This window comes from Helianthus annuus, chromosome 15 (genome assembly GCF_002127325.2).
Source record: "Helianthus annuus cultivar XRQ/B chromosome 15, HanXRQr2.0-SUNRISE, whole genome shotgun sequence".
NCBI classification, from domain to species: domain Eukaryota; kingdom Viridiplantae; phylum Streptophyta; class Magnoliopsida; order Asterales; family Asteraceae; genus Helianthus; species Helianthus annuus.
The window spans coordinates 98,286,753-98,311,410 of NC_035447.2; the positions used below are offsets into that span (position 1 = coordinate 98,286,753).

The 24,658-nt window shown below is 42.4% G+C and overlaps 1 protein-coding gene across 1 annotated transcript in view; it reads right to left on the minus strand.

Annotated features, from left to right (window-relative positions):
- Positions 1-330: 330 nt before the first annotated feature.
- The window catches only part of LOC110913945, a 34,495-nt gene continuing 10,167 nt past the window's right edge, over positions 331-24,658 (minus strand). Inside the window, exons 2-5 of the mRNA XM_022158761.1 lie at positions 3,230-3,739; positions 2,341-3,050; positions 1,137-2,284; positions 331-836 (exon numbers count right to left, since the gene is read on the minus strand). Coding sequence (XP_022014453.1) covers positions 331-836; positions 1,137-2,284; positions 2,341-3,050; positions 3,230-3,739 — 2,874 coding nt within the window. The remainder of the gene's footprint in view (positions 837-1,136; positions 2,285-2,340; positions 3,051-3,229; positions 3,740-24,658) is intronic.

Genomic DNA, 24,658 nt, shown 5'->3' on the forward strand with positions numbered 1-24,658 from the left:
TTAATGATTTTGTTAAGAACCAATTTTAAGCTTGTTGTTGATTATTAGTTTTTTTTTGGGTAAAGGGTTACCCTGGTGATTCTATTAAAAACTGCAAATTAAGTACAAGTAGTGAGGAAGAGTTCCACACTAGTTCATATACAGGACATGCCCCATATATGTAAGCCATACAAACAAAAACCTATTCCATCACTTAACCTAGCCTACTATACATCACATAACGATATCTAGCAGACAAGACAAAACAAAAAATAACCAAAACATCATCCTCCATCATCAAAAATGAAGTTGCCACCGACCGACAGCCCCTTCACACGAAGCAGAATCAGACTATCCATTGGATAACTTTGTGGAAGATGTGCTTGCCTCTACTCTCGCAGACGAAGAAGTCATAAAATCATTCGTTTCATTATAGACTTCGCGAACCTCCTCATCTTCCGAGTCCAGCTGGTCCTTGTGAGCCTCGCTAGTTTGACCTGACTGCCCTCCATCCTTCCTTAAAACATCAAACGGATTTTTGGATATGACACTAGATGGAGTAGCCGATGTGTTAGTCCCCCCATGTGGTTTGGGTCCAAGCGGCCTATATTCAAACTTCTGCTTCTGTTTATTTATAGGAAACCCTGGTTTCCTAGCCATTTTCTTGCGATCTACATCCATAAACCCATCTTTATCAACAACCGGCTGATTTACTTGTTTTCGATTATTGTTTTTATCTTGTTGCTTCTGTCTGGTGACCGGCCCCTTAGGAGCCCTCCTAGTTTGTCTCGGGCATGTATCATCTGAATGACCAAACACCTTACATTGAGCACACCTAAGAGGACTCCATTCATATTCTACCAACAATTTTACTTTAATAAAACCTTCCCCCTCAAGCTTTTTTTTTTGGGTAAAGGGTTACCCCGGTGAATTTTATTACCATCAACAATTAAACAAGAGGGGGTCTTAAGCAACACCCTATTCTCAAGTATGACATGCCATACCCAAGTTAACCAAACAAAACAAGCCAAAGCAAACAAAGTCACTCGACAAACAACTTAAACAAGAAAAACAATCGACCAAAAACCACCACTCTTAGCCGCAATTATCATCAGTCACAAGCAGACCCCTAGGGAGGCTCCAAACTTGAAGAATACCCTCAACCTGAATGGACGCCCTAAACCGCAAAGTATGAAGCTTCAATCGAACCGTTGACAAGATGACCTCTATAAGCTGGGCCGGAGTGCGTTTCTTGTTTGAAAACAGACGTTGATTCCTCTCTTGCCAGACAAAATAAGCCGCTGCCCCAACAGTTAACTTGCCAATAACATGAAGAGCCTTTTTAGAATTCGATCGCTGAACCAAGTGGTCCAGTATTTCATCCAGCGAATTACGAACCTGCCCCATATTAGCCTTCTCCTTTACACCATTCCATATCTGAGTAGCATAAGAACACTCGAAAAACAGGTGATCGTGAGAGTCGGGACCAGCCGTGCATAGCGAACAACATAAAAGATTAAAATTCACGTTCCCCGAGGCAGACCATTTACTCATAACATCCTGCGTCTTCAATTTTCTGTTGACCAGTAGCCACATAAAAAATGAATGCCGAGGTATCGATTGGGTAAACCAAACTATACCAGACCACGGAACCTCATCATAGATTAAACGGATATCATCCCACACTATAGCAGCACAGTACTCCATGAGATCACCGGATCTAGTTCGCCACAAGACTTTATCCTGAACCGCCTCATCAAGGTTAACAATCGGCAAGTTTAAGAGAGCCGGAAACCTTTGAACCCAACTAGTAGGCCAACGCCACTCCCCTTGGTCGCACATATTCGCAACCGTCATGTTTCTCGTGAAGCCAGCATCACGTATCATCCTAGGGGTGATGAATGAACTTAATGGACAAACATTATCCCACTTGTCAAACCAAACAAGCGTTTTTGAGCCATCCCCCAGCTTTACCCACACATGTTGTTGAATAATTGGCCTGAGATTCAACATTTTCCTCCAACTCCATCTGACATTACCCCGTAGCGGAATATCCCAAAAGCTTCTATCTTGGATACGATAAGCATGCATCCATTTCACCCATAGAGATTCCCTTAGCGTAAGCAGGCTCCATATATGAGCAACCATAAGAGCATTGTTCATATCTACAACCCTACGAACACCCAGCCCACCTTCAGCTTTCGGCTTACACACCCTACTCCATTTCACCTTCGCCTTTCCCTTAATGTTATTCCTTTGAGCCCAAAGGAACCTTCTCATTTTATCTTCTAGGTCGGAAATGATCCTTTTTGGTAAAATAAAAACTGACACCCAATAAATATGCATGATGACATAACTGACAGAATAAGTTGAAGTCGTCCAGCAAAAGATAAGGATTTCGTCTTCCAGTCTGTGATTCTGGATTCCAAATTTTCCACGAGCCTTTTACAATCGCTATACAAAAGACGCGTAGAAATAAGCGGCACACCCAAGTAACGCACAGGTAAGACACCTTCATCAAACGGAATAATCCCCCTTATGCGATCTTTAGTAGCATCAGATACGTTACCAAAGAAGACAATACTCTTACTCATACTCGGAACAAGCCTAGACATGCTTGAAAATGTGTTAATAGCTTGTAAAATAACACTTGCCGACTTGTGATCCCCACGCGCAAACAAAAACAAATCATCCGCAAAGCAAAGGTTTATAATACGCTGCTTCTCACATTTATGATGGAATTTAAAATCAGCAGAGAATGAAACCTTATGCTGCAAAATCAGAGTGAGAACCTCCATAACCAACGTAAACAAATACGGGGACATTGGGTCACCTTGACGCAACCCTTGCTTCCCACGAAAATACCCGTGTAAATTCCCATTAATGGCTAATGAGAAAGACGTGGACGTGACACAAGCCATAATCCATTTAATCATTTTACTGTCAAACCGAAACCCCATCAAAGTATGCTCAAGAAAATTCCAATCTACCGTATCGTAAGCCTTTTGAATATCCACTTTAAAAGCGCATCTAGGGGGCCCATGATTACGATGATAATTGTGCATTAGCTCCTGGTTAATAAAATATTATCTGAAATTCTTCTGCCAGGAACAAACGCCGACTGATTAATACTCACAATCTCAGCTAAGCCCTCCTTTATACGGTTTGTAATAATTTTGCTAATACACTTATATAAAGTGTTGCAACAAGAAATCGGCCTGTAATCCATGATCGAAGAGGGCGTACTGACCTTAGGAATAAGAGAGATAACCGTATGGTTTAATTGCTGAAGGAGCTCTCCATTATCAAAAAAATCCCTTACGGCATGACAAATATCATTACCCACAATATCCCAAGACTTTTTAAAAAAGACCGAAGTGTAGCCATCCGGACCGGGAGATTTATTACCAGCTATGGAGAACATGGCTAGTTTAATCTCATCATCAGTAACCTGCCTGACCATATTAGAAGCTTTCTCGACCGAAAGGACATTACTGAACAAATCCGGAGCCGGTTGCAAAAGATTACTCCCCACATGACCAAAAAAATTAGAATAATGATCCACCAAAACTTGAGGAACCGAAACTCCTTCACGAAGATTGCCACCACCATCTCTAATAGAAAAAATTCTACTACGATGGTTCTTAGCTTTGATAACATTATGGAAGTACTTCGAGTTCGAGTCACCTAACGAAAGCCACTCCACCTTCGACTTTTGTTTAAGAAATAAACTTTCATCCTTAACCGCCTCTTTGTATGCCTGCAATAAAAGATCATGTTGCTCTTTTAGGTTAGCATTTAAATGGTCGCCATCCAAAGCCGTTTGACAATCATCCAGAGCTTTCCTGGTCACCTTAACTTTCTCATGAAGATTTCCTTGCTAGAAAAAAAGTTTGCGTAGTGGAGTTTTGTAACACCCCCAAAATCCCACCTGCGGAAATCCCGCGAGGCGTGTTACGCATCAGAGTTCGAGCCACTAATCATATCGAACCAACAATTAATATTTAATTAAAACATTTGTTTCATTGCATAAGATAAATCCAAGTCAAGAGTTAAAACCAAAGAAAACATTCAGCAGAAGCATAAGGTGAATTGTTTAACAGCAGTTGCAAAATAAGTGTTTAAAAACCAATGCGTCAAATATCCAAGAGTCTCGATCCATGACTACTCCAGCACTCCCAGATAGCAAGTCCATATCAAACACCTAACGACCTGCAAGCATGCAGACAAGTGTGTCAGACGACGCTGGTGAGTTCAAAGTTTTGTTAACGCGTTTAGTTACCAGATGTGTGTTTACAATAGTTCAACGTTTTGTTTTGATGTTGTTATTACTCGCTTACCGTATGTGGCGACTAGATGTGAATGCCCAACCCCAATGCCTCCATTTAGGCATTGGTCATGATGTCAAGGTATCAAACAACCTTGAATAGATGTAAGGGGTCTTATATGTACACGATAAGAATGCCCAACCCCAATGCCTCTAACTAGGCATTGGTCATGAAGTCCAGGTAATTAGTTCACGCCCGTCCTTTCGGCCCGGTGTGAGGGTGCCAAACCTAATAGCGCTATCAACTAAATACCTCGTTGCTTCTTCAGCAACACGGTAGATGTACGGGGTCTTACATGATTTATACTGTGTTCAATAACCAACATCCCAATTAAACAGTTTACCCAGTATTCCCTTCAGAAACAGAAACGTTTACCAGATGTCCCAAACCACCGGGACGCATGCTTAGAAAAGTGCAGTGAACTCACCTTGGTTTGCTCGGTATACAGTGTTACTCGTTCCCTTTAGCCCAACAACCCTACCGTGGTTCACAATCTTATCAGTTTCGTAGTAAATTTCTTTACGACGTTTCACAGTTTATGTTTAACACAACGATTCATAATTCAGGTATACATATCACACAATGACACAGTTAACACATAAATCTAATTTCTCTCACAGCTTATCCCATTGTAAGTTCTAGTTTGAATTAAATGTGCCTCCCTAGATTCTGATGTAATTGGACCTCTCAATGTTGTATATCAATAATCACATACTATCATAATCTATTCTAATACATCAATGATAATAGTGCCAATTGCCTTAGTGTGGATAATGTCAATTTAATGAAACCAAAGACAATGGCCGACAAAATTAGATCTAGTGTTAAAGCTTCATTGGGCCTCTCAATTTTTATCACATGGCAGACAACACTCCATCCTAATTGGACCTCTAATTTGAGTCACAAATTTGTTTTTAGTGGAGCATATGATTTCTGATACATTTAATTTTTGAGGTATACATATAATCATATTAAGTCATTCCAATTTACATGATGTTTGTGAGGTGGCATAATAGCTGACAAAACTTCTTGACCTTCGTCGAAGGGATGGCCGACGAACTACATCTGTTTCGTCGAGTTTGTTCCATCGATGCCCTATCATTTGCTAACCCTACACAATACCATGTCTGCAACAGTTTCTAACCATGATAATGCGATCAATTGTAATCATCACCCACGTTCCACAAGTTACATCAAATTATATTTTAGTTTGCATCAGAACTTCAATAATTACTTACTGAAAACACTTAGCATATTATATTTATTCTAGGAACACATAAATAATCACATGATACTGAAAATCTCATACAAATGTGAACACAGTGGCCGACACTTCTTTAATGCTTACATGTTTCACAGTTCATGTGATTGGACCGATTTCTAAGGCTCACATGCTTGGACTTCATATGGCCGCCATTTATAACTTCAAGGTTAACAGTAAACCATCCACACAATTGTATTGGACCGATCAAATACTTTACACACAAATCCTCACATAAATTAGCGCACAAACCTCACAACCATGGCCGCCATCTATTAACGTTTTCATGATGCCATTGAACCGATTTTATATATTATTCAGGTAGTGGGCCGATTTCTATTATCATCATATATAATCACATGCAAAGAAACAACACAATAACCGCCATGTAATGATATAGGATATTGAGCCACAAATATAAAGCAAGTAATGATATACTAACCTAGATGTATAGTGACCGGAACAAGGGATCCGAATGATTAAGTGATGATGATAATTGCCGTCAGTTGCAGAGAGAGATCTAGGGTTTCTAAACCGTGACTACGTAACTGACTAGTAGGTTGTATAACATAATCAGTGGTTGGGCCAGCGAATCACTCTTGGGCCGAAGCCCATACCCGACGAAACGGGAAGGTAACGGCGAGACACAGATGTGTTTCGTCGCCTAGTGTCTCGTCGCCTAAGGTCTCGTTTCATTGAGTGACAATAGTTATGTTACATATTTACAACTCTAGGTTTCCGACCTTTAGTTAAAACATTATAATAGTATTTAATAATCGGTAACAACATTCATACATCATCTAGGTGCACGCAATACACATAACAAATCTTGAAAACACAACCAGCAGTCAAGTAACGTATTACAAAAAGGGCCTTGAAAGCTAGGGTTATCACATCATCCCCAACTTGAAAGAAATTTCGTCCCGAAATTTGATAGACCATCCAAACTAGCAAGGCGGTAACTTAGGATGACTGTGGATTTTCCACGGGTACCACATCATCCCCAACTTGAATAGGAATTTCGTCCCGAAATTCGCTAGTTGCAGCAGCCTTAGGGTTGTCTGACTTGGACTTGTCGTTGGGAAACAAGTGTGGATACTTAAGCTTCATCTGATCCTCACGCTCCCACGTGAACTCCGGTCCACGTCGTGAGTTCCATCGAACTCTCACAATTGGAATACGACTGTGCTTGCGAACCTTAACTTCCCGGTCCATAATCTCGATTGGTTCTTCAACGAACTGCAACTTGTCGTCTATCTTCAGCTCTTGAAATGGTACGACCAGTATTTCGTCCGAAAAACACTTCTTTAACTGCGACACATGGAACACATCGTGGACGTTACCCAACTCAGCAGGTAACTTCCACGTGGGTATCTCTGGCTGTTGAAGTAGACCCGAGGGCTTCTGATGCTCTGCTCTGACTTTAGCACAAGTCAAGCATTTACTCACGTACGTGGCGATTAGAGCTTTCATATTCGGCCACCAATACAAAACTTTAAGATCCTGATACATCTTATCCGATCCCGGATGAATAGAATATCGTGACTTGTGCGCTTCGTCCGTCACAAGCTCTCTGAGTTCACCAAACAGAGGAATCCAGACCCTTTTCATAAAATAATAGATGCCATCAGATCTCTGCTCAAGCTGCTTTTTCATACCTCTCAAACCCTCAGCTTCAATGTTTTCTTCCTTTAATGCCTCGGTCTGTGCCGTACGAATCTTATCAGGAAGGTTAGAATGAATAGTGAGTTGCAATGCGCGAACCCGTTTAGGCTTCGTCTCCTTTCGGCTAAGTGCATCAGCTACTACGTTAGCTTTACCCGGATGATACTTGATAGCACACTCATAATCGTTCAAAAGCTCTATCCAACGTCGTTGCCGCATATTCAACTCTTTCTGGTCGAAGATATGTTGAAGGCTTCTATGATCGGTGTAGATGGTGCATTTGGTACCGTACAGATAATGCCTCCAGATCTTCAACGCAAATATCACAGCCCCTAACTCCAAGTCGTGAGTCGTATAGTTTTTCTCGTGAACCTCCAACTGTCGCGAAGCATACGCTATCACCTTCTCGCGCTGCATCAACACGCAACCGAGACCCTGAATTGATGCATCACAATAAACCACAAAATCTTCGGTACCCTCTGGTAGAGAAAAGATTGGTGCGCTGCATAATTTCTGTTTCAAAAGCTGGAAGGCGTCCTCCTGTTTCGTTCCCCAAGAATAAGCAACATTCTTCTGAGTCAAGGAGGTAAGAGGTTGAGCAATCTTTGAGAAATCCTGAATAAACCGACGATAGTACCCCGCAAGACCCAGGAATTGTCGCACCTCCGAAGGATTCTTCGGTGCCGCCCAATTCCTAATAGCATCGATCTTGGCAGGATCCACATGTATTCCCAACTCGTTGACAATATGTCCTAGAAATGCACTTCTCGAATCCAAAAGTCGCACTTGGAAAATTTCGCATACAGCTGTTCCCTTCTCAAAAGTTCCAAGATGAGACGTAGGTGACGCTCGTGATCCTCCCTGTTCTTGGAATAGACTAGGATGTCGTCAATAAACACTATAACAAACTCGTCGAGATAAGGCTTACATACGCGGTTCATGAGATCCATGAAAACCGCTGGTGCATTTGTCAATCCAAACGGCATAACCAAAAACTCGTAGCGTCCATAGCGCGTTCGAAAAGCCGTTTTGGGAATATCCTCTTCCTTGACCCTTACCTGGTGATAACCCGATCTCAAATAGAAACTTGACCCTTGCAGCTGGTCAAACAAGTCGTCGATGCGTGGTAACGGGTAGCGGTTCTTAATGGTCACCTTGTTGAGCTCTCGATAATCAATACACATGCGGAATGACCCATCTTTCTTCTTTACAAACAGTACTGGGGCTCCCCAAGGCGAAGAACTGGGTCGATAAAGCCCCTGTCCAACAACTCTTGCAGTTGATTAGACAGTTCCTGCAACTCACCAGGGGCCAACCGGTATGGAGCTCGAGCAATTGGGGCCGCCCCTGGCGCCAAATCAACCTGAAATTCCACTTGACGGTGAGGAGGTAACCCTGGTAACTCCTCTGGGAACACATCAGCGAATTCTCGCACCACTGGTAGATCCTCGATCTTCCTTTCTTCAGTCTGAGCGTTGGTAACTAACGCCAACATTGCAGGATACCCCTTTTGTAGTTACTTCTGCGCATGCATGGCCGAGATAATACCAACCATCGTCCCACTACGGTGTCCTTGAACTAATAATGTCTCCCCATCAGGGAGAGGGATACGCACAATCTTCTCTTTACACAAAATTTCTGCTTGGTGCTTAGACAACCAATCCATGCCTACCACTATGTCAAAACTACCGAGCGTAACAGGAAGGAGGTCAATGTCAAACACCTGACCCACGAGATCTAGTTTACATCCAAAAAGGACATTCGAGGCTTCTATCATTTTACCATCTGCTAGTTCTACTACTTGTTTAACTTCTAAAGGTGTTGGGGTTATCCCTAATCGTTGACTAAACTCTAGGGACACATAACTCCAATTGGCACCCGAATCAAATAATACAGAAGCAATACGATTGTTAACAGGAAACGTACCAGTTACAACGTTGCCGTCATTCCTGGCATCCCCTGCTCCAAGCTGGAATACTCTGCCTCGAGCACCATTTCCCCCATTGTTGCCGTTGTTGTTGTTGTTTCCAGCATTGTTGTTATTCGGGCGGTTGTTGTCGTTAGCGTTCTGGTTTAACTGAGGGCAATCCCGCTTAAAGTGACCCTCGTCACCACACTGATAGCACCCCTTCCTGAAACCCTGGTTCTGCTGGGGTGGTTGTCCCTGTTGTCTCTGATTCTGCTGGTTTTGTTGCTTCTGGTGTTTGGGCTGTGGGGCCCTACAATCCCTGGCCTCATGGCCCGCCTTACCACACCTGTTACACATCCGACTACACGACCCGAAATGATGGTAGCCACACTTGTTACATCGTGGCTTCTTCCCTGCATACGAACCCTGGCTGTGGCCACTTCCCTGGCCTTGATTGACAGAAGACGATTGGCTGATGCTGCGGTTGTTGTTGTTGTCTGGCCTTTTCTGAGTCTGACCAGCACTGGGTGCTTTGTCGTAGTCGCTCCACTTCCGTTTGTTATCATTAGCAGATGTAGTAGCAGTGGGTGCCGCAGCAGCAGTGGCTGAAATGCGCGGGGGTAACGAATTGCTCTCGACCTCTTGGTCCACAATTTTATGAGTCAGACGAACAATCTGTGTCAAATCATTGAGATGGGCTGCAGTGACCAAACTCTTCACACGCGGAGGCAACCCTTTGATGAATAACTCAATCCTCCGAGACATAGGCCGGGACAAGTTCGGGCACATGTCGGCCAGTTCATACGATCGCTTCACATACGCTTCGACTTCAGATCCAACCATCTTCAAGTCGTAGTACTCGTTTTCCAACTTCTGGACCTCGTCCCGAGGACAATACTCTTCCCGAATCAACTCTTTAAAGTCATCCCAAGTTGTAGCATTCGCTGCCTCGATGCCCAACAACTGTACCTGGGCATTCCACCACGTTAGGGCACCATCCGCCAAGGTACCCGCAGCATATTTCACCCTGTCCCCAGCGGGACAGTTACAGATGGCAAACACAGACTCTGCTTTCTCGAACCATCTTAGAAGTCCCACAGCCCCTTCAGTCCCGGTGAAGGTCTGTGGCTTACAGTCCATAAACATTTTGAACGTACACGCAGGCTGGTTAGGTTGGGGTTGCGCTTGCTGACCTAAAGGACGAAAGGGAACACATTATAGGAGTGAAAAGACATGTACGTGGTATAAGAGGAAAAAGTACTTGGTACATTCCGTACCAGCTTGATAGGCTGCTAAGGCTTCAGCCACACGGGTATTGATTAAGTCAGTCAACTCAGCCTGAGTCATGTTGATGTTGCCACGTCCGTGTCCTCGTCCACTCATGATTCTATATGTGGAGATGAACCGATTTAGAAATTCGAAACGAGATGGAAGTCAAGTATCATACTGATATCTATGTACTACCAAGTTTACACATAGTAAGGCAGAACCCTTCTCACGCTCGATAAGCCTCACTGGGACTTGCATGCACCCCACGTTATTATTAAGTGTGCACCCATAATAATAAGGCAATTTGCATGCTTATCTCAGTGCCTCTTAGCTTGCGCTCAAAGTTTCCCCCGTTCAAACAACACAACAGATGGTATCACAAGTCTATGGTTCGCATGGGTCGAAGAGTAGTGTCACACTATCAAGTCACTATGGTGTTAAATGTTTAAGTTCATATACGTTCTGAGTGTGTGACTGCTAAGCAAGTAGTGTATAAAGTGAGAGAGAGAGAGAGACGAACCTTGCAATCTGGAGCTGAGTGTCATGATCGATCTTCGAAGTTGTTTGGTTATAGTCTGGTTTTATAAAACGTTTTAAAACCTAGTTCACTATAACCAGTGGCTCTGATACCAAACTGTAACACCCCCAAAATCCCACCTGCGGAAATCCCGCGAGGCGTGTTACGCATCAGAGTTCGAGCCACTAATCATATCGAACCAACAATTAATATTTAATTAAAACATTCGTTTCATCGCATAAGATAAATCCAAGTCAAGAGTTAAAACCAAAGAAAACATTCAGCGGAAGCATAAGGTGAATTGTTTAACAGCAGTTGCAAAATAAGTGTTTAAAAACCAATGCGTCAAATATCCAAGAGTCTCGATCCATGACTACTCCAGCACTCCCAGATAGCAAGTCCATATCAAACACCTAACGACCTGCAAGCATGCAGACAAGTGTGTCAGACGACGCTGGTGAGTTCAAAGTTTTGTTAACGCGTTTAGTTACCAGATGTGTGTTTACAATAGTTCAACGTTTTGTTTTGATGTTGTTATTACTCGCTTACCGTATGTGGCGACTAGATGTGAATGCCCAACCCCAATGCCTCCATTTAGGCATTGGTCATGATGTCAAGGTATCAAACAACCTTGAATAGATGTAAGGGGTCTTATATGTACACGATGAGAATGCCCAACCCCAATGCCTCTAACTAGGCATTGGTCATGAAGTCCAGGTAATTAGTTCACGCCCGTCCTTTCGGCCCGGTGTGAGGGTGCCAAACCTAATAGCGCTATCAACTAAATACCTCGTTGCTTCTTCAGCAACACGGTAGATGTACGGGGTCTTACATGATTTATACTGTGTTCAATAACCAACATCCCAATTAAACAGTTTACCCAGTATTCCCTTCAGAAACAGAAACGTTTACCAGATGTCCCAAACCACCGGGACGCATGCTTAGAAAAGTGCAGTGAACTCACCTTGGTTTGCTCGGTATACAGTGTTACTCGTTCCCTTTAGCCCAACAACCCTACCGTGGTTCACAATCTTATCAGTTTCGTAGTAAATTTCTTTACGACGTTTCACAGTTTATGTTTAACACAACGATTCATAACTCAGGTATACATATCACACAATGACACAGTTAACACATAAATCTAATTTCGCTCACAGCTTATCCCATTGTAAGTTCTAGTTTGAATTAAATGTGCCTCCCTAGATTCTGATGTAATTGGACCTCTCAATGTTGTATATCAATAATCACATACTATCATAATCTATTCTAATACATCAATGATAATAGTGCCAATTGCCTTAGTGTGGATAATGTCAATTTAATGAAACCAAAGACAATGGCCGACAAAATTAGATCTAGTGTTAAAGCTTCATTGGGCCTCTCAATTTTTATCACATGGCAGACAACACTCCATCCTAATTGGACCTCTAATTTGAGTCACAAATTTGTTTTTGGTGGAGCATATGATTTCTGATACATTTAATTTTTGAGGTATACATATAATCATATTAAGTCATTCCAATTTACATGATGTTTGTGAGGTGGCATAATAGCCGACAAAACTTCTTGACCTTCGTCGAAGGGATGGCCGACGAACTACATCTGTTTCGTCGAGTTTGTTCCATCGATGCCCTATCATTTGCTAACCCTACACAATACCCTGTCTGCAACAGTTTCTAACCATGATAATGCGATCAATTGTAATCATCACCCACGTTCCACAAGTTACATCAAATTATATTTTAGTTTGCATCAGAACATCAATAATTACTTACTGAAAACACTTAGCATATTATATTTATTCTAGGAACACATAAATAATCACATGATACTGGAAATCTCATACAAATGTGAACACAGTGGCCGACACTTCTTTAATGCTTACATGTTTCACAGTTCATGTGATTGGACCGATTTCTAAGGCTCACATGCTTGGACTTCATATGGCCGCCATTTATAACTTCAAGGTTAACAGTAAACCATCCACACAATTGTATTGGACCGATCAAATACTTTACACACAAATCCTCACATAAATTAGCGCACAAACCTCACAACCATGGCCGCCATCTATTAACGTTTTCATGATGCCATTGAACCGATTTTATATATTATTCAGGTAGTGGGCCGATTTCTATTATCATCATATATAATCACATGCAAAGAAACAACACAATAACCGCCATGTAATGATATAGGATATTGAGCCACAAATATAAAGCAAGTAATGATATACTAACCTAGATGTATAGTGACCGGAACAAGGGATCCGAATGATTAAGTGATGATGATAATTGCCGTCAGTTGCAGAGAGAGATCTAGGGTTTCTAAACCGTGACTACGTAACTGACTAGTAGGTTGTATAACATAATCAGTGGTTGGGCCAGCGAATCACTCTTGGATAGAAGCCCATACCCAACGAAACGGGAAGGTAACGGCGACACACAGATGTGTTTCGTCGCCTAGTGTCTCGTCGCCTAAGGTCTCGTTTCATTGAGTGACAGTAGTTATGTTACATATTTACAACTCTAGGTTTCCGACCTTTAGTTAAAACATTATAATAGTATTTAATAATCGGTAACAACATTCATACATCATCTAGGTGCACGCAATACACATAACAAATCTTGAAAACACAACCAGCAGTCAAGTAACGTATTACAAAAAGGGCCTTGAAAGCTAGGGTTGTCACAAGTTTTAAGCAACCTAAGTTTCTTGACCACTTGGAACATACGGTACCCGGGAATATGACTACTCCAAACTTTCTCTACTTCATCCTGAAAACCCGTTTTATCCGCAACCAAATTTACAAACTTAAAAGGTTTTGGTTTGTCTCTCACCACATTAGGAAGCTTGAGAACACAAGGGCTATGATCCGACACCCGATACGGAAGAAAATTAGCGGAAGCAGCTGGAAAGGCATCGATCAAGCTGGCATTACCCAGGATACGATCGAGCTTTGTCACACCCCCAAAATCCACCCGCGGAGTATCACCGCTTGGAGGCACGATTGACCAGGATCAAGCCACCAATCATATTGAACATGTAAGTAATAAGTAATTCAACCAAACCAATATGAAAGGTGTTCAAAACTTAGGTATAATATCAATATTTAGCGGAAGCGTAAAAGTAAACCCAACATAAGTATAAGTATGAAATGTCATAAAGTTTAACAATACATTCACGATCCTTGTCCACAACGACCGCGCCTCCCAGTGCAAGCTCCATGTATTCCTAACGACCTGCAAGGCATGTAACAGAGAGTCAACAACTAGTTGAGCGAGTTCACAGTGGGTTATTTAGTAATAACGTTCGTTTCATAAACTGTTTGTTTGTTGAGTAACCCATGTATCATTTATAATTACATCGTAGCCCTCCAGGCATGTTTGCGAAGATTAGTAGGAGTTTTCCCATGTATTGTAGACTAGTTATGTATGTATCGCGGCCCTCCAGGCATGTGTGCGAAGTTTAGTATCAGTATCGCGGCCTTTCCAGGCATGTGTGCGAAGATCAGTATCAGGATCGCGGCCATTACAGGCATGTGTGCGAAGAGTAGTATCAGTGTCACTAGTCTAGTGGTATCTCTAAGTGACCTTCCCCAAATGAGGTCAGTAGTGCGTAATGCCCATAACTATGTAAGTACAAGTAATCAACCAAACCCCATTCCCTACCCCGGGAATCCCATGCCTTGTTAAGAGTGTGAACTCACCTTGGTTTACTCGGTATGTTAAGGTATGTTCTCACAGTTAATCAATCAAGTCCTAGAGTACACATGTGTACATAATCAGTTTATATTTTCTAAGCCCATGTATGCATATTCAATCACAGTGGTATTAAATCAGCAACCATGATTAATACAAAGCACGTATACGAGTTCATACAAGTTATGCCTAACATTTAACAGCAGTTAGCTAATTCAGTTAACACTTAACAGAGTTAAATTAAGTTACTGTGCAAAATTCCCAATTGACGAAACACTCCTGTTTCGTCGTATAACCCTTCGACGAAACACCCTGGGTTTCGTCGTGATGTCCTCGGCGAAACACACTTGATTCGTCAATTTTGTTTCGTTGAAATTGGTTTTGACGAAACACATTTTGTTTCGTCACGTTTGTTTCGTCACACATGTTTCGCCACTAGGTATCAGTTACGTCATTCTAACAATCAATCACAGAAACCCTAGCAGCCGTCAACATCATACACAGATCATATAGTCATCATCATATAGAAATCATTCAACCAAATCATTGAATAACATACTAGTAAACTTTACCCTTGGCATAACAGTTACTGAACAAGCATGAAATCCACACAAATCATAAGGCATTTATACGGTTTATACTAGTTTAGATCTGTTGGTCCAAAGAACCATCATATGATTGCGTTCCAAGCAGTTTAATCAGGTGTGCAACGGATGATCATACGTAAGCCTCATGAAACCCTAATCATAGATCATGTTTCGTATAAAGTTATGTAACCAATCATTCATGCATAACGAAATCAGAATCATCATACTCATATACTCATATCTAATCCAGAAATCAACAAGCATATGCACAAACATGTACCAAATAATCAAAGCATCATGAAACAGATTTAACGAACACACACTAACCGAGATAGATGAGAGTTTGATCGCTAAAGAAATCTTGGGGAAACACACACAGTTGTCGTCGCCCTTGGGAAAGAGTTCTAGGGTTTTCTATTTGCCAAAGAATGTTGAGTGTGGCAGTTTCACGCAACGAATACCCGTAATAACGTACTGGGCCCTTAACTGGGCTTCGCGAATCACTGGGCCGGCGAAACACTTGGGTTTCGTCGAGATAGTGGTGATGAAATGCCCACTTGTTTCGTCGGGTGAGCTTATGGCTAAACACTACTTGTGTTTCGTCGGGTTGTTTTATGGTTTACTAGTCAAGTCTTTCAACAAGTTCCATATTATATCACCAAGCACATAAACATGTAATAAACACAATACGTTTTATCATATCACAACGTGAATAAATACAAAGCAAACAAATCAAATGAACCACCAACTTAACAATTAACGTGCATTTAATGCGAAAACAGAATCTTGGAAACTCGAGTTGTCACATTATCCCCAACTTGAAAGAAATTTCGTCCCGAAATTTAGCATGCGGTTACTGAGGAAGCTAGTTAAGTGGTATCGTTTACTGGTTTTTCCTGGGGTGTCACATCATCCCCCCGTTGATTTGGAATTTCGTCCCGAAATTCTGTAGTAGCTTCAGCCTCAGTAGTAGTAGTTGCATTGTTTTCGAACAACTGGGGATATTTGAGTCCATTTGATCTTCTCGTTCCCAGGTATACTCTGGGCCACGACGGGAGTTCCAACAAACTCGAAAAAGAGGTATTCTAGTGTTCTTGAGGACCTTAACATCCCGGTCCGTGATTTCAACTGGTTCCTCGATGAAATGTAACTGTTCGTTGATGGTGAGTTCCTTCAAAGGAACTATGAGGGTCTCATCTGACATACACTTCTTCAGATTCGACACGTGGAACACGTTGTGAACTGCACCGAGTTCTGCTGGTAGGTTTAGTTTGTAGGCCACTTTGCCTATTCTTTCTATGATTTCGAACGGTCCGACATACCGCGGATTGAGCTTGCCCCGCTTACCAAAATGAACTACACCCTTCCAGGGCGAAAATTTGAGTAGCACTCGATCCCCAACTTGGAACTCGAGTGGTTTCCTGCGCTTATCAGCGTAACCTTTCTGACGGTCACGAGCTGCCGCCATGCGTTGTTGTATCTGTGCAATCTTTTCTGTTGCGTCTACTACCATTTCTGGACCTGTGATCTGACTATCACCCACCTCTGCCCAACAAAGAGGTGATCGGCATATACGCCTGTATAATGCCTCGAATGGAGCGGCTTGAATGCTGGTGTGGTAACTGTTGTTGTACGAAAACTCCACTAACGGGAGATGCTTTTCCCAGCAGTTGCCGAAATCGATAACACATGCCTAAAGCATGTCTTCTAGAGTTTGGATAGTGCGCTCAGACTGCCCATCCGTCTGATGGTGATAAGCTGTGCTCATGTCTAATCGTGAGCCAAAAGCCTTGTGCATCGCTTGCCACAGTTCTGAAGTGAATCGTGCATCACGATCTGAAATAATAGAGGTTGGCACTCCGTGCCTCGAAACCACTTCCTTCAAGTAGACGTCTGCTAAGGTAGAGAACTTGTCTATTTCTTTGATAGCCAAGAAGTGTGCAGACTTAGTGAGTCTATCCACGATCACCCAAATAGTGTCGTTACCACACTGAGATCTAGGTAAGCCAGTAACAAAATCCATGGAAATTTCCTCCCATTTCCATTGTGGTATCTTTGGTTGCTGAAGCAGGCCTGATAGTTTCTGGTATTCCGTCTTGACCCTCGCGCAGGTCAAACACTTGCCGACGTAAGTTGCTATGTGGGCCTTCATTCTAGGCCACCAATACGTAGTTCTGAGATCGTGGTACATTTTATCCGAACCTGGATGTACCGAGTAGCGAGACTTGTGTGATTCATCCATCACAAGTTCTCGTAAACCGCCATATAGTGGGACCCAAATGCGTCCTGTTACGTAATAGGCGCCGTCTTTCTTTTGTTCTAATCGTTGCCTTGAGCCGCGTAGGGCTTCAGCCCTGACGTTTTCTGGTTTCAATGCTTCTACCTGAGCATCTCGTATCTGTGCGGGAAGACTAGACTGAATAGTAAGTTGTAGTGCTCGTACGCGTCTAGGTGCCGTATCCTTTCGACTGAAAGCGTCAGCCACAACATTGGCTTTGCCTGCATGGTACTTGATGGCGCATTCGTAATCATTCAGCAGTTCAACCCATCGAAGTTGACGCATGTTCAATTCCTTCTGCTTGAAGATATGCTCGAGGCTCCTGTGATCGGTGTAGATGGTGCACTTGGTAACGTACAGGTAGTGTCGCCATATCTTAAGCGCGAAAACGACAGCTCCCAGTTCCAAATCGTGTGTAGTGTAATTCCGTTCGTGGATCTTAAGTTGGCGCGAAGCGTAAGCAACGACTTTATCCCGTTGCATCAATACACAACCAAGACCCTGAATTGATGTGTCGCAGTAAACCACAAAGTCGTCTGTGCCCTCTGGCAATGAGAGAATAGGTGTGCTGCAAAGTCTATCCTTTAGATGCTGAAAAGCGGTTTCCTGTGAATTACCCCAACGATAAGTAACACCTTTCTGTGTCAGTAGCGTAAGCGGCTGTGCAATCTTTGAGAAGTCTTTAATGAACCGTCTGTAATAACCCGCCAAACCCAAGAATTGGCGTATTTCCGTTGGTGTATGTGGTGTAGGCCAGTTCTTAATCGAGTCTACCTTGGATGGATCAACATGAATCCCGTCCTTGTTTACCACGTGGCCTAGAAAGTTGACTTCACGAAGCCAGAAGTCGCATTTCGAAAAGTTGGCATATAACTGTTCTGTTCGAAGGAGTTTCAAAATAAGTCATAAATGCTGCTCGTGTTCATAAGATCCATAAAGACTGCAGGTGCGTTTGTTAGCCCGAATGGCATGACTAGAAACTCGTAGTGTCCGTAGCGAGTTCTGAATGCTGTTTTGGAGACGTCCTCGTCTCGGACTCTCAACTGATGGTAACCTGACCTCAGATCAATCTTCGAGTAGTAGCTCGACCCTTGCAACTGGTCGAATAAATCATCAATACGTGGAAGAGGATTGCGGTTCTTCACTGTCACCTAGTTGAGTTCACGATAATCTATGCACATCCTGAAGGTACCGTCTTTCTTTTTCACAAATAACACTGGAGCTCCCCAAGGCTGTCACACCCCCAAAATCCACCATGCGGAGTACCACCGCTTGGAGGCGTGACGTGACCAGGATCGAGCCACCAATCATATTGAACAACGTATTTAAGTAAATAAAACCAACCACAATACAATTGGTGACCAAAAGCCAGTTAACCAAGTTTTAATTTAAACAGCGGAAGCATAATACGTGATATCAAAATATAAGTTCGTAGTCCATAAGTTTAAAGTTCAAAATGCAAGTTTAATAGGTTCATAAGGATTTAAATATTAAGCACGGAACATAACAGTCCGTACACCACAACGACTCCTTCCTCATGCAAGCTCCAAGCATCTAACGACCTGTAAGGCATGTAACAACGAGTCAATAACAAAGTTGAGTGAATTCACAGCTGGTTGTTTAGTTATAGCATTCGTTTCATAAATCATTTGCTTGTTTTGTAAATCATGTATCGTATAAATTCGTATCGCGGTCTTCCTGACATGTTTGCGAAGATTGGTGGGGCTTCCCATGTGTTACTAGACCACGCGTATCGACTGCTATGAAAATGTAAGAGGTGCCCTAAGTCAATGTCTATCAGCATTGACCCTTTGCCCATAGTCCATTAGTACACGCCCGTCCGACTGGCACGGTGTGAGGTTTGTTAAACCTAATAGCGCTATTAACTAATGACCCGCTCGCCATAGGCCTCGGCGATTAAGTCGATAAATGAGGGACTTAAATTGATAGAGATGATGGTCTTATGATCGTGTACATAGGCTTTACGTACGTGCCCTTCAATCCGAGGACAGTAGTAAGTAGTTTAATAGTAATGATAGTTCGAGTAGCCATTCAATCCCATTCCCAACCCACCGGGAACCCCATGCCTTGGAAAGAGTGTGAACTCACCTTGGTTGCTCGGTTTGATTCTCAAATATAGCTAATAGTCAAGGTCGGTCAATCATGCCCTAGTATAATTATCACTTAGTTTATTAGTGATTTCAAATAGAACACAAAGTCCCTACACGTATCTATCACATAACATGCATCACTTTAACGGTTTATGCCCATATAAGTTTCCCATCTATTCCCCACTCATAGACAAACATACAACATTGCACATAACACTTTTATTGACATATAACTTGTTGTATCATTCTCGGATAACCTACTCGACATTTAGACACGCAAATCACTAATTATGTCGTTTCAGATTTATTAATCGAAACTGGACTGTTTTCGAGCATTTTAATAAAATAGTTAACCTTTTCCAAAAATTCTCAAATTTTTACAGAAGGTTCTACATGTTCCAAAATTTATTATGTAAAAATTTCAGAGTCCAGTTCGTTACCTATTTTTATAGAAAATCATTTACCCGACTGAAATCAGATTTGTTACTTTCTGATTGCAGTTTACGGAAATATTCACTAAAAATTAACCGTAGGTCTGTTTGACAAAATTCCAGATGGAGGGTCGTCCTGACAACGGTGACCAACTACTGTAGAAATTCCATGAGTTGATTTTACTCAGGCTTCAAGTTATGACTCCAAATATGACACACTTTTTCTGCAGTAAAAATGCAGCTTGAGCTGCTGTCCAAAAACAGTCTTGTAAAAATAGTAAACGGTTTCGAAAAATTACGATTCCAGTGCCATTTGTTTAGTTATTCCATAATACACATTTTAGGCTTCAGAAAATCCGTTTTTCGATTTAAAATGATCCCGTTACAGCCTGTTGAAGTTGGCTGAAAATTCAACTCAGCAAGCTGTTTACATTGTAGAAGTGACTAAAAGTGCATAAACAAAGGTCCTAACCATGGTTTATCGATGATTTAATGTTCCAACCTCAATCATGCTTTAACCAACCCTAAACCACCCAGATTTCAACTTCACACAAACTTTTTATGTGGGGTTTTTATGCAGAATTTCATGTTCGTCTTTTTAGTGTTTTAGCTTTTGAGTGCCATGAACATTAAACAAAACATAACAAAGAACAAGATGGAACAATGGTGTGAAGGAACTTACTACTAGCACAAGGCTAGGGTGAAAATCTTAGGGAAGATGATGGAAAATGATGAAGAAGAAGCAAGAGACAAGTTCCTTTGAAGTTCCACAAGTTGCAACTTCCTTGAATCACTTCCTAGGCTTAAATGGAACTGATGAATGTGGTGGACTTGGGGTGGTGATGGTGGCGGTTATGGGGGTGGCCGAGAGAGGGAGAGAGAGTTGAGAGTGAGAGGGAGGTGATGATGAGAAGTAAGGTGTAGAGATCTTGGACATGATTTTATAAGTTACTTCACATATCTTGTCTAGCTCTACAAGTTACTAATCTTAATAAAATAATAGGATAAAATCTAAGACATGATTTCATAAGATACTTCACATATCTTGTCTAGCTCTACAAGTTACTAATCTTAATAAAATAATCGGATAAAATCTAAGACATGATTTCATAATATACTTCACATATCTTGTCTAGCTCTACAAGTTACTAATCTTAATAAAATAATAGGATAAAATCTAAGACAAGATTATGGCATGGTGTAAAAATATTGTGGGTCCCCTTAGGGTGACCGAATTCGGTTGGAGGGGGGGAGGGGTAAATTGTAAAATTTGAGGATTAGTGGGTAGATAATTTGGAGGTTAAGGGTATTTTCTAGAATGGTGAGTGTATGACATATTTCTATAGTGTGTGGGGAATTTTTGAGACCATAATTATTTAAGAATAATAAAATAATATTTCTGACAAAATTTCGGTGTCCCGGGTAATGTCCGGTTGTTCGGTCGGATACTGTTTCGTTAATTTGTTTAATTGTTCCGTAAGGTGTCTTATAGGTATATTTTTGTAACATAATTAATTCCTAACACTTAGGAAAATATTCAGGACTATCTAGTCAAGTTTTCTGCATACTACTAGTATGCTAACACACACATGTAAGTATGACACAGTAACTAGAAACAATTAAGTAATTCAACACGGTCACTAAGCACTTTAATTATCATTAAATAATCGTACGGATACATGCAAATACGAGGGTTGTCACATTCTTCCCCTGTTAAGAAAATTTCATCCCGAAATTTAGCACGTGGTTACTGAGGAAGCTAGTTAAGTTGCGTTGGTTTCCTGGTTTTCCTGGGGTGTCACATCATCCCCCTGTTAATTTGGAATTTCGTCCCGAAATTCTGCAGTAGCTTCAGTCTCAGTAGTGTTTGCACTTTTCTTAAACAGCTGGGGATACTTGAGTTTCATTTGGTCTTCTCGTTCCCAGGTATACTCTGGGCCACGACGGGAATTCCAACAAACTCGGACGAGAGGTATTCTGGTGTGCTTGAGAATCTTAACGTCTTGATCCGTAATCTCCATTGGTTCCTCGACGAATCGCAGCTTGTCGTCGATTGTGAGCTCTTTGAGAGGAACTATGAGGGTCTCATCTGACAGACACTTCTTCAGATTCGACACATGGAATATGTTGTGAACTCCACTGAGTTCTTCAGGTAGGTTCAGCCTGTAAGCGACTTTGCCAATTTTCTCAATGATCTCGAATGGTCCGACGTAACACAGATTGAGTTTGCCTCGTTTGCCAAAACGAACTACACCTTTCCAAGGTGAGACTTTGAGTAGCACTCGATCCCCAACCTGGAACTCGAGTGGTTTTCTTCGTTTATCGGCATAGCTTTTCTGACGGTCACGAGCTGCCGCCATTCGTTGTCGTACCTGAGCAATCTTTTCTGTTGTATCTACTACGAGTTCTGGGTCAGTGATTTGACTGTCACCCACTTCTGCCCAACAGAGGGGTGATTGGCATTTACGTCCGTACAATGCCTCAAACGGAGCGGCCTGGATGCTGGTGTGGTAGCTGTTGTTATACGAAAACTCCACTAACGGAAGATGCTTTTCCCAGCCATTGCCGAAGTCGATTACGCATGCTCTAAGCATGTCCTCAAGGGTTTGGATGGTGCGTTCAGATTGCCCATCTGTCTGTGGGTGGTAAGCGGTGCTCATATCTAAACGTAAGCCGAAAGACTTATGCATAGCTTGCCACAGTTCAGAAGTAAAACGCGCGTCACGATCAGAAATGATGGAGGTTGGCACTCCGTGCCGTGATACTACTTCCTTTAGGTAGATGTCTGCTAGAGTAGAAAACTTATCCGTTTCCTTGATAGCCAGAAAATGTGCGGACTTGGTCAGTCGATCCACGATCACCCAAATGGTATCATTTCTGCGTTGAGATCTGGGCAGGCCAGTAACGAAGTCCATGCAAATTTGCTCCCATTTCCATTTAGGTATCTCTGGTTGTTGAAGTGGGCCTGATGGTTTCTGATATTCGACCTTGACCCTAGCACAAGTCAAGCATTTACCGACGTAGGTTGCTATGCTGGCTTTCATACCAGGCCACCAGTATGTAGTCTTTAGGTCGTGGTACATCTTATCCGAACTAGGATGTACTGAATAACGAGACTTATGTGCTTCATCCATCACAAGCTCGCGTAGGTCTCCATACAGTGGAACCCAGATGCGTCCGTTAACATAGTAGGCGCCGTTTTTTTTTGTTCTAGTCGTTGCCTCGATCCTCGCAGGGACTCAGCCTTGATGTTCTCAGCCTTCAATGCTTCAGCCTGAGCATCGCGAATCTGAGCGGGTAGGTTAGATTGGATGGTAAGCTGTAACGCACGTACACGCTTAGGTATAGTATCCTTTCGGCTGAGAGCATCGGCCACAACATTGGCTTTGCCCGGATGGTACTTGATAGCGCATTCATAATCGTTCAAGAGTTCTACCCATCGGCGTTGTCGCATATTCAATTCCTTTTGCTTGAAGATATGCTCAAGACTCATGTGATCGGTGTAAATGGTGCACTTGGTACCGTATAGGTAATGTCTCCATATCTTAAGCGCGAAAACAACTGCTCCTAATTCCAGGTCGTGCGTAGTGTAGTTCCTTTCGTGAACTTTAAGTTGGCGCGATGCGTAGGCAATGACCTTGTCACGTTGCATCAGCAGACAACCAAGTCCTTGGATGGAAGCGTCGCAATAAACCACAAAATCACCTGTGCCTTCAGGCAATGGGAGGATAGGCGCGCTACAAAGTCTATCTTTTAGGTGCTGAAATGCAGACTCCTGTGCATCACCCCAACGATAGGTGACACCCTTCTAAGTCAGTGAAGTGGGGGGTTGCGCAATCTTAGAGAAATCCTTGATAAATCTTCTGTAGTATCCTGCCAAACCCAAGAATTGGCGGATTTCGGTTAGTGTACAGGGTGCAGGCCAGTTCTTGATCGAGTCAACCTTGGATGGATCCACATGAATCCCATCCTTGTTTACCACATGGCCTAGAAAGTGGACTTCGCGAAGCCAGAAATCACATTTTGAAAACTTGGCATACAACTGCTCTTTTCGAAGAAGTTCCAGAATAAGCCTCAGGTGTTGTTCGTGTTCCTCCCGACTCTTAGAATAGATCAGGATATCGTCGATGAACACAATAACGAACTTATCCAGGTAAGGCTTGCATACTCGGTTCATGAGGTCCATGAAAACTGCAGGTGCATTCGTTAATCCGAAAGGCATAACTAGAAACTCGTAATGGCCGTAACGAGTTCGGAATGCTGTTTTGGAGACGTCCTCCTCTCGGACTCTCAGCTGATGGTATCCCAATCTCAAATCAATCTTAGAGTAATAACTCGACCCTTGCAACTGGTCGAACAAGTTATCAATGCGTGGAAGAGGATAACGATTCTTCACTGTTACCTTGTTGAGCTCGCGGTAGTCAATACACATCCTGAAAGTGCCGTCTTTCTTCTTCATAAACAAGACTGGAGCTCCCCAAGGTGAAGAGCTAGGATGTATAAAGCCCTTTTCCAAGAGTTCTTTTAGTTGCGTGGACAGTTCTTCAAGTTCTGATGGAGCTAGACGATACGGTGCTCGAGCTATGGGCGCTGCTCCAAGAGCTAGCACGATTTGAAATTCA